General features: G+C 46.9%; 1 protein-coding gene across 1 annotated transcript; it reads left to right on the forward strand.

The window, feature by feature from the left end:
* Window positions 1–760: 760 nt before the first annotated feature.
* Window positions 761–10,349, forward strand: LOC115325008. Its single transcript, XM_029985705.3, has 5 exons — window positions 761–1,128; window positions 1,661–1,918; window positions 2,016–2,116; window positions 6,409–6,502; window positions 8,676–10,349. Exons 1-5 carry the CDS (start codon window positions 897–899, stop codon window positions 9,530–9,532), a joined length of 1,542 nt encoding a protein of 513 aa, XP_029841565.2. The 5' UTR covers window positions 761–896; the 3' UTR covers window positions 9,533–10,349.
* The last annotated feature ends 478 nt before the right edge of the window (window positions 10,350–10,827 follow it).

Consider the following 10,827-nt stretch of genomic DNA (forward strand, 5'->3'; position numbering starts at 1 on the left):
ATAGCATACAGGGCTTCCGAGGCGCCTCCTGGCGACAGATTTCCTTTTGGTGCCGCGCGCCGGCCGCCGCTCGACACACCCAACTCTCTAGCCACCATAGAACAGCCAACGTGACATCACGTGACCGTAGCTAGCCTTCGTCCTCCCACCGTGCCTTCGTCTAACTATGGGGTGCTAGAACTGGCTAGAACACACTAGGCTAGCATGGGCGTACCAACCGGGAGTGCAAGGGCTTGCCCCTTGCACCCCCCCCCCCCCCCCCCCGTTCTCAGAGGGGGGGGGGGGGGGCAAAGCATGTGTCTTGCCGCCCCCCCCCCCCCCCCCTGAAACAGCCGCCACTGGGCAGGAGAAACACAGGCCGGCGTCGCCCCCCGGTCCTGGGGTGGGGTGGGGGGGGGGGGGGGGGAGGGGGGGGGTTAGTTTGCTTCTCCGCTTAAAATCAAGTTGGTAATCCGCTGCAGCCTAGTCTAATAAAACCTACCGGACGGTGCGCGCGCAAGCCTGCAAGGAATCCTTCTCACACGTGACATGTCACGTGTGAGAAGGATTCTCACACGTGACATGTCACGCCAGAGAGATCTACGGTATTTGGCAACGGCGTCCCAGGCGTCCCAACTTCCGGCTGCCGAAGCTTCCGTGAACTATCACAGTGGAGCAAGAACGCCTTGCAGTGGAGAGCGGCCTGCAGCAGAACAGGCGTCTGCTAGTAGTACCACAACTGTTGAAACGCCGCCAGGGTCGCGACTGGCGACAGCGTGACACTTCTATGACGTCATCAGACTGAAATCGAGGGACCACTTTTTTGGCTGCGGTAAAAACACCAGTCCGAGACGCGTTCCAGGCACCATAGTGGTGGTGCAGTCCACAGTGGTGCCGGTGGTGCAGTCAGTGCAGTCATGCCAATGTGCGCAATGTTCGGCTGCCGAAGCAACAGCAAGTCCTCTGCGCAGCAGAGTAACACAGAGCCAAATGTAGGGCTGCACTGTTTGCCAAAGGTGATAACGCGACAGTGTGAGCGTACAAAGGTGCTGTCTGAGAAACGCCGAAGCCTCTGGCTTGCTCGGATACATCGTAAGGATCTTAAGAACCTAGACAACGTCCGTGTCTGCGGTCGTCACTTCATTACAGGTAAGAAATCAGTTGCTCAACGGTACGTGGATCGCTGGATGCTTCTGTTCGCGCCCTGTGCGCAATGCAACAGCGGACGAAGCAGAGTAGCGTCACGGTGCACCTCGACCCCTCGCGAAACTTGTTTGGATGGTCAAAATGAGTTTTTCGAAGCTGTAGCGTAGCGTAAGGTCTATTCACAAGATGCATCTTGTTGGCAAATCTTGTGTCACGAAACTAGGGAGGAGGGAAGGGAAGGGGGGAGCAGGATGAGGGAGGTGAGTGGCTTCACATGCTCCCCAGTGATACACTCGCCGTCCGGCACGAGCTCTCCGCGCCTTTGCGTACAGCCACTTCCGGTCGAGGTGCACGACGTTGTGCGTATGGCATTATTAGTCTTTGCTTTTACCTTTCTCACAGCGTTTCTTTAATTGTGTGGTGTTTGTGGCACACTTCTGTCGATAGTGTTGCGGCGGCGGTGGCGCCGAGTTTACACAGCTAAGGTGCTGCGAATTCTAATGCGTCAAGTACGGGCACATCTCTTCGTTTGCAGGCAAACCTTCAGCTCTCATGGACGACACAAACCCCGACTGGGTGCCTACCCAGCACCTGGGTTACGAACGTAGTGAACAACCTCCGGCTTCCCGTTTCCAGCGTTCCAAGAAACGCCAAAAAAAGCGAGCGTTAACCGCCACAGCGAGCACTGAATTCTGCCAATCCCTTGAAAATAACGCACCTTCGCCAGACTGCACCATGGACTCTCATGTTCCCTCTTCTAGTTGCATACTAGACTCAGCAGCGTGCAACAAAGGTTTGTTTGAGTCATATCCTTACATTCCTAATCAGCTGAGAATGACATTCCTTTCGCTTGAAATTTGATGCACAAAAATTTCTTTTTGTTGGCATAGATGCTGCCATGCAAACAGAATTGGCGATACAGGACCTGCGAGCAGTTGAAGCGGATAACAGGAGGCTTGCTTCTGAGCTGCGTTCATTGGCAAAGCGAAAGGTGTGTACATTGGCAAAGCAAAAGGAACAGCTTGAAGTAACCGGAGCATCGCTTTGTGATCACAGAGCGAATGTTTTCTTTTATACAGGCCTTGCTAACTTTTCAGTTTTGTTTGCAATTTTTCAGCTGGTAGAGTCTGTTGTAAAGCACACACCACAAAATTACTTGCAGAAGTTTTAGGAATTCCTCATGTTTGTAATGAAGAGCTCAAGTGGAACTTCCCTTTTCAAGATCTTGCTTACAGGTTCGGCATCTCAGACGCAACTGTAAGCGCAGGATTTTTGAAAAGTGGCTGCACGCTGCATTTTGGAGGCTTAAGTCGCAAATTCTGTAACCATCGAGGAGCGACATTCAGAAAACGATGCCACGGGCATTCTTTGACTCTTTTGGTCCAATGGTAGCAGTCATCATTGGCTGCTTCGAGATAAAGATATGACGGCCTTCATCTTTGCTCCCAAAAAGCGAGACTTGATCCCAATACAAAGGCAGCAATACTGCTAAATTTCTAATTGGCACCTGTCCTCCAGGTGCGATACTGTTTATATCAGAAGGCTGGGGTGGGAGAGCAAGTGATAAGCACATAACTGAAAACTCTAGAATTCTCGACTATTTAGCACAAGGGGCCGGGATGTAGTCCTAGCAGACAGGGACTTCCATATTGCTGACACTTTAGGTGTGTACTGTGTGAAGCTCCACATTCCTGCCTTCACCAAGGGCAAGAAGCAACTTTCTGCCTTAAATTGAAAACTCGCAAATGCTTGAATTCATGTGAGAGGGTTATTGGCGTGGTGCACAACAAATATCATGAAGTCTGTCTGTTCAGCCAATTGACTTTGTTACTTTTAAACAAGGACACAAGTTTGCACCTCTTGACAAAATAGTGACAGTCTGCTGCGCCCTCTTAACCTCTGCCCCTGTGTAGTTCCTAAAAACCAAAGAATATCCACATGATGTTCTTCCACAGTTGCAACATTTGTTCCTTTCATGACAACAACTTGTTAACAGACAAAAAAAGATGGTTCAATCATCTTTTTTTTCACTTGCCTCTGCATTTGATTTGTTGACTGCTGAATATGTTGGTCAACTGCCAATGCCAGCTGTTATTTTCATGTGTGAGTACGAGTTATCACAATATAATTTATTGGTTCCCTTTACGTGGCTCGCGGGTTTTCTCCAAGCGAGCATTTTACCATCCTTCGGCGCATAATAAATGTTGTTCATGATGCCGGTTGAAATGTTCAGTTTGGTAATCCTGGCTTTTGGAAAGAAGCAATGTAGTCATGCATGTGGAGTCTGTCACTTTGGTTTATTAACGAGAAGACCATAGCATAACACTGGAGCTACGCAGGTGTTGTTACTGCATCTCGCGTAGACACTTGATGGCAGACAAAGCACTTAATGTTATGTTTACTTCAACAATGGACTACATCTGTGTGCGGTTTTCTTGGCAAGATGAGCGGTTCGCTGTTGGCTCCTATTCTCAGCGGCACAATCTTTGCAGAACCACTCTTTTTGTTTTGGGGCTCGCGTGATACCAGGCAGCTGTAGTGAAACCAACCATACTTGCAATGCTGACCATCGCATGCAAGCATTTTTCCCACTTCAGGCCCCCGACAGTAGCAAAAGGGGCCTGCACTTGCCCCTGACTTTGGTCTATATTTTTTGTGAAGTATTGTGAGAACAGTTCTGGCAAGATTGCTTGTGTGAAAAAATCTAATGCCTTCGAAATTATACCCTCAAAGAATGCATCGTCCTTGGCCACTCTTTCAATATGCAGCTCTGACAGTGGACCCCACACAACAAACTCGCAGTGCGGGGCACCACATACCACCATCTGTGTCTGCACCTGAAAGAGAAACGGGTGATTTCATTTCAGGTGCAGGCTGCCATTGACATCACCTATACAGAAGTCAGGGTTTTTTTATTCTGCTTCAGCATGCTATTAGCCAATGTGCTAGGACATTTCACTTCGACAACCCTTTTGCCACAGCATGCACACCGAACTACACTGTTGGGACTGGCTGCAAGATAAGGGTACTCTGTGCTTAAATAAACATCTGTCATGCGATGCCTGAAGTTGGTATGACTTTTAACCATACATTCCACATATCTCACAATGGCGTCGCCCTCATGCTCGATTCCCCAAGCTGTGGATGCAGTGGAAAAAATCTGTTGCTCAGGGTAGCTTATTTTTTTCAGTGCGCTTCCTGAGGGTTTAGTCGCACTTGTTGAGTACACGCCTTTTATTACTGATGCATTAATTCCCCCTCCATGATACGCATACCACTTGGCACATTTCGACTGCCCCCTTGTGTGTTTTTCAACATTGTCAGCCATTTCTTGAGTAACAACAAGTTCTGCAAGTACCTTCTTGGCACGGCAAACCAGCACTGGCAAGTCCTACGATTGAGCCTCTTTGGACAACAAGTTGCGAAGGAGCCTCCGGCCTCCGCAAGTTTTGAGTGGAACATACTGAGCTCTTCCTCTGTTGGTGGAGGTGGCACAGTCGGTTGCACTTGTGGCCAAACTTGGGGTTCCCGTTCAGCAGTTGGCCCCTCGTGAATGTCGTCCATTCGTTTCTTTTTTCTTTTTGAAGACGAGAAGTCAATATCCCGGTGGCACTTGTACCCTGTTGAAAGGCTGCGTGTGGGTCACAATCGAGCGGCGCACATGCGGCGGCAGCAGCGTCCGCGTCTAGCTTCTTAAAGGGGTCCTGCATTCATATTTAAGCGTCTACCTTTTTTGCGGTTTCCACATCTCTTGGGGTTCGGGCAAGCCAGCGGGCACGGAGAAAGAAACTAAATACCACTGCGTCATATTTTAACCGGACGACGTGGAAACCTCCTCCACCGACGAGGGCGACTCGCGGTACCGAAAGCCCGCAAAACGTGACGTCTTTGGTTCGGGGCTTACTACTGGTCAGAGCCGCTAAAAGCTTCTTTTTAGTCGAGATATAAAATAGAATTGGCGCGAACCATTTCAGTTATTCATAAAAGTAGATTTTGTTCAGTATTTTAGATCAGAAAAGACACGAATGCAGTTTATAAAGTACAGAAACAAGAAATGACTCGTCGACATACCCGCCACCAAGCGGTAGAAAAGGCGGCGCATACTAGAAAGGAGTAGGGGGATCAGGCGCTGACACGGAAAGGTCCCGGATGTACTCGGCGGCACTGCGGTCGTATGGACAGGAGGATCCGACCGGCTCCGAGCGTTCTGAGGGCCTTCGGCGAGGAACTTTGTCTTGCGGTTTGGCCGTTTCGCGGTATGGCAGCGCGAAATGGCTCCCATCCTGAACTGATTTTTACCCCGTGTTTGCTGTTGTTTGTGGCCAATGAAGTGTCATGCTGAATTAGTCTTAAATCACGCAGCAAATGCATTAAGAGCCGCTCTGGCTGCCCGCTGCATACAGCCTATCCAGAACATGCTTTAGTGGTGCCCTCTCGCGCCGTCGACACGGGAGTGCGGTAGTTGTGAGCACTCGATGAGCTCACTACCCCTCCTCTAGTTCACGGCCACTCAAGCAACCAAGGACGTCATGAGGGAGGTTATTTTTTGCTTGTCTTTGTAATTTTAATATGCCTATAACTTTTAAAATAAAGCGAATTTCGAGAAAAGAAAAGTTTCACTGAGTTACTGCGTTCAGTGCACTCTGGTTCGGTGCAAATTATAAACCAGTAAAAAATTCCTTGCAGGGCCCCTTTAATACTTTGCAATGGCGGGCGGAAGTACAGGAAGTGACGTCACGTGAGAACTATATGTACCATATTTTCCGGGCTATAGTCCGCACCTGGCGTGTGGAATTCCAGGCGATGGCGCTGACATGTCCCATAAGCCCCGGCAGTGATGTCTGTGAAAACTATGTATGGGGATTATTCACTAGTGGCCGTGGCTGTGTCAGCGCTGGCCGTGTGCGCGGCTGCTGAACGCATGCTGACGGCGAGCTTCGCCAGTTCTTTTGCAACATTCATTTTGTGCTATCAAGATTGCCGGTCTTGGAAGGCTCTTAATAGCTTTGTTTGATTTACCTGCACGTTCTGCAGCAGTGCAGAAAAGTGTAGGGCAGTGTACTCTTGGTATCTGTATTGAGATCCGACCGGAAGTATGCCGTTCTACGCTTTATTGCACCAGTGCAGGAGGTGCGGGTAAATCGAACGAAGCTAATGTAAGCTGGTTCTGAGCATGTGCTCTAAACGTTGCTTTCAATATGGCGTCCAGTGAATACCCCAGTGTGCTCTTGTGAACGGAAGAGACTGTTTTGATAAGATCCACACCTCTTGCGGCGTTTGCAGGCACACTCTCGCCCATGTGATTACAAGCAGAACAGGCTTGACAACTGGAAGAAGCCAAAGCCAGACGCGGTTCCGACACAACCTCCCTCTCGTCGTAAGTTGACGCTTCTGTCGCACCTGTTTGTTGTTTGGTAACTATAGAAAAGCTTCAAGAAATAAGTTCACAAACCTTTCAGTGGATCCAGAGGGAAGCTTACTTTGAGTCTAATTTTTAAGCGTGTTGCAAGGGCATGAGTTGTTTTGAAACTCACATTGGAAACAACGGCAAACAAAAATCTAAATATTAGTTTTTTTTATATACCTCCGTCACCAATAGGGCAGTGTAAAGGGCATTTAATATAACTTTTTGACAGCCTGGCAGACATCTGCTTCGGCTGCAATCCACAACAACCAAAATGACGGCAACGACAGACATTGATACAACCATAGCTCATGTTTGCTTCATGAAGCTACTTCTTGGATTGCTTCTCACACTGTAAACACTTGTCCGTGCAAATTCATTCTTGCTTTGATTTTATGGCTGGTTCAGACAGTTTCATTGGTTCCATCCAAAGTGACATAAGCCAGAATAACAAGAATAACCTAAACAGGGGCTTGCCATACACTGTGGCAAGCAATACAAGCAGTAGCTTCATCATGCATTCACAAGTCACACTCTTTCCCGGCCGGTGTTGCTCTGGGCATAATCAATGCAAATGTCTGAACCACTTTTCAGTCACTCTGAACGCAAGTAAGAAATGTTTCACCAACTGTGAACTTCCCAAATATGCCCCGAAGCCTCTGCTTTGGTATAGCAGTGAAGGTGAAAAGCTTGTGAATAAGGTTTCTATGAACGGCAAGTTTAATTACCGTAAACGTAACCTTCAATACAAAACTATAATCCCAAGGTGCGACCATGCGAGCATGGATCGTTTTGCTTTGGGTCCATCCTAACACACTGGGAATTCATATTTTGATGCAATGGACTACCGTAGAATACCGAGCATCCGCCCATTCCACATTAAGCGCCCATTCCCAAATTTGTAAGATCTGAGAAAATATGCACAGTACATTGATATGTAAAATTGATGACCGGACAACTGCCCATCCCCCATTTTTTCGCGATTATTTCTAAATTTTGAGTGGGCGCTTGCCCAATATTTTACGGTAAGTTCCAATGGTACTATCGTGAACAGTGTGACCAGGAGCGCTAGATCTGATAAAACAAAAGAAGGGGGGGGGGGGGGGGGGGGGGGCGGCAGTAGTGAGGGTGTGTTCATCAGAGTAAGCGCACACTCTCACAGCCCCCGCTTCAGTCCACAGTTTTTTCAGCCTCGGTGTACCGCAAGATGTATCAAAGGCCACAAGCTCTGGTGTTCCTACTCATACTCTTAGCAATAGTACTGTAATCCAGCTGTTCTTTTCTCTCGGAACCTATTTAGGAAAACCTGGACAAAACAGACAAAGCTGTTGACTAAAGAAGTCACTGTAACTGCAGTCATAAACCTATTCCAAACCATTCCTGACTTTCTACATTGCAACTAGAGGAAAATACAAACTTTTCCTGATAGCATTTCTACATAAGTGGGTCATACTTCTAAGATAAATTAATTGCTTAATAACAATCACGTTTTATACTAAAAAAGATTTGGTATAGAACTTGATAATTCTAACAGTGCAAAAAATGAGAGACCGGATGAAGAAACACATATAGCGCTGACTCCGCTAAATTTTCTTGATTATAACTGCAATATATGCTTGCACAGTCAAGAACAAAGAACACGAACACAGTCACAGTCAAGAGTTATACAGAGCATGCACACAAAACAAGCAAGTTAAGAAACAAGAAAATCTATCTCTTTGCTTGGCAGGGCAATCGAAGGACTGCTGACACACACAGCGCCTGATCTTGCTATCTCTAAGGCCTCAAAAATTTCACGTGTCAACTGGTCCTGGTGACGTTTCAGAACCTCGCATCTATAAAATAAATAATGACATGGACAATTCCGCGTCAACAAATCAGATTAACAGGAGCTATCTGTAAATATAGTTTTCATTAAAGCTGGAAGTTATCTGCACATGTGAATATGCATAGAAAAGTAACTTTTTCAAAGACTGCCAAAGAAGTAGCTAGGGCTGTTTTTACATTGGAAGGACATGCCCACAAATGCATAGTAGCTAATGGTTAGTTAAACTTCATTAGGCACAGGTTGGCACTGCCAACAAAAACTGCCACATTCAGTGTTGCAGTCACCAATGATCTTGCATGTCAATTTCCATTTTCACAGGTGCATCGAAACAGAAAAAGAAACCGGTGCTGCAGAGACGGTCCAAGTCCATTCCATCTGTTCCTGCTCGTCCTGAGAACAACTGTGATCTATCTACACTATGTGAAGTGAGCATACATCTGCTTGAAGACTCTGCTGAAGCAGAAAGCACCGAAATTCCTTCAACATCATTACCATCATCTGCAGTGGACCTGCATAACCTGCACAAAGATGTTTTAGCAGCTGGTGATAGCTCGTCCTCTTCCCCTCCGATTTTGTCTCGGAGAGAGTCGAATCCCAGCGTCCCTTCTGCAAAGCCGAGCAACCTCCCTGCCAGCTCGGAATGTGCTGAACTTAGAAGGCAATTGGTTAATGTGATGAGGAAGAATGCAGACTTACAGGAGTACTGCGAGAGGGCAAAGAAGGACATGAGCTGTCTAAGGATGAAGGTAGGTGTTCTTGAGACTGAACTCCAGAATCTTAAGTATGGTATGAAGTTCTTGAATGAAGATCAGCTTCAGGCACTTTTAGGGGACAGTGTGCAAGGTTTCATTTGGTCTGCAAACACCATCAAGCAAGCCCTTCAGATCAAAGATACATGTGGGAAGGCAGGTTATGAAACACTAAGGAACCTGGGGTACCCACTGCCATCTATCTCAACTCTCGAACGAAGGTTACAGAGCCAGAGTTCATTTTCAGGCATTCTTTTGGAAGCTTTTGATGTACTAAAGTGCAAGACTGAGGGCATGGAAGACACAGAAAAAGACTATATACTTTTCGTTGACAAGATGGAGATTGCGCAAGTTGTGGAGTGTCATCTTGGTTCTGTGCCACATTCAGAGCGCCTTGAGAAGTCGAAACTGCATCTTAATGTTTAAGGTTTCTGGTATGAATCAGCATTGGACACACATAGTTGCCTATCTCTTGGTTGGGCAGTGCATCGATAACTCTGCTTTAAAAGAGTTTGTGATGGAGCTTGTCTGGTTGTGCTCAGAAATCGCTCCGAGGGTCCTTGTCGTCACTAGCCATGTGGGAACTGCCTATGATGGAATGTGGTGCGAGCTTGGTTTTTTACGTCGTGGCGGTTCTTAAATTGTGTCCTCAATCCTGCACCCTTTCTTGGAAGGAAAGCAGCTTGTCTTTGTGTCTGGTCTGGCCTGTGTAAAGGACATTTGTGAACTGCCTCTGAACTCCACTTTGTTTATTAATGATGAGGCTACAGCAGAGGACCATCTGCCAAGCAATGAGGCAACTTAGTGGTATGCAGCTGCGTCACCTCTTCTTAACTGTGATCTTCCTAACAAGTCAAATGGTGATCCAGGGTGTCCGACATCCATGCCACCAGTAGACACATAGCCCAAAGGACGATTGAATATGCTGTGGAATTGTTTTGAAAATTGTTTTGAGTCTTTGCAAATGAGGTTGATATATGCCTTATCCAGGAAACAGCACCATGTTGCAAAGCATGTACTGATGTGGTGCCGCCCAATATGGGCCCACCATACTGTTGTGTTTGGTTCTTATGCTTTTGCATTATGGTTATAATTTCACACTTCTAAGTTCTTTCTTAAAACTTGCACGCATTGTACATTAGTCAGTTGAATGTCCCCAAGTAATTTGGTGATATTTGTGGTTTGCAATGCGGTGCAGTATGCATTCAGTGTTGGTATAAAAGCATGCAAGCAAGAACATCAAGTATTTTTTTTGTGTGTGCTTGTTTTTCTCACTTGTAAAGCATCCTCTCTTAATTTCCTTTCCCTTCTTACTGTTTGCTTTTCGGTAAAAAAAGTTGCCTTATTTTAAAGTCATAGCTGACTATGCCAAGAGGCTCAAGAGCTTTTCTTTACCTGTTTTGCTGCTGCAAAACAATCTTGAAGGAAAGAAAAGACAAAAAGAAGGTGCTTTTGGCTTCTGGTTGTTCTGTGGTGACAAAAACTGGAGGTGCCACTTAGACAACTGGAGAGAGGAGCATGATGGCAGGCAGTGTGCCGGGACACTTATCGCCAGGTAGCTCTAAAGCCCCTCTATCCTTGGAAAAGTGACTCCATTCATTGCGGAAATGCTTGAGACCCGTGCCGCGCGCCACTTCTGGGAAGAACATGGCATCTGAAATCTAGCCAAGTGCTGCGTTGTGCCACCATGATCTTCCCAAAGGCTGCATGTTACACGTGCC

The sequence above is a fragment of the Ixodes scapularis genome, unplaced genomic scaffold (genome assembly GCF_016920785.2).
Source record: "Ixodes scapularis isolate PalLabHiFi unplaced genomic scaffold, ASM1692078v2 PGA_scaffold1__304_contigs__length_218370807, whole genome shotgun sequence".
Classification (NCBI taxonomy): domain Eukaryota; kingdom Metazoa; phylum Arthropoda; class Arachnida; order Ixodida; family Ixodidae; genus Ixodes; species Ixodes scapularis.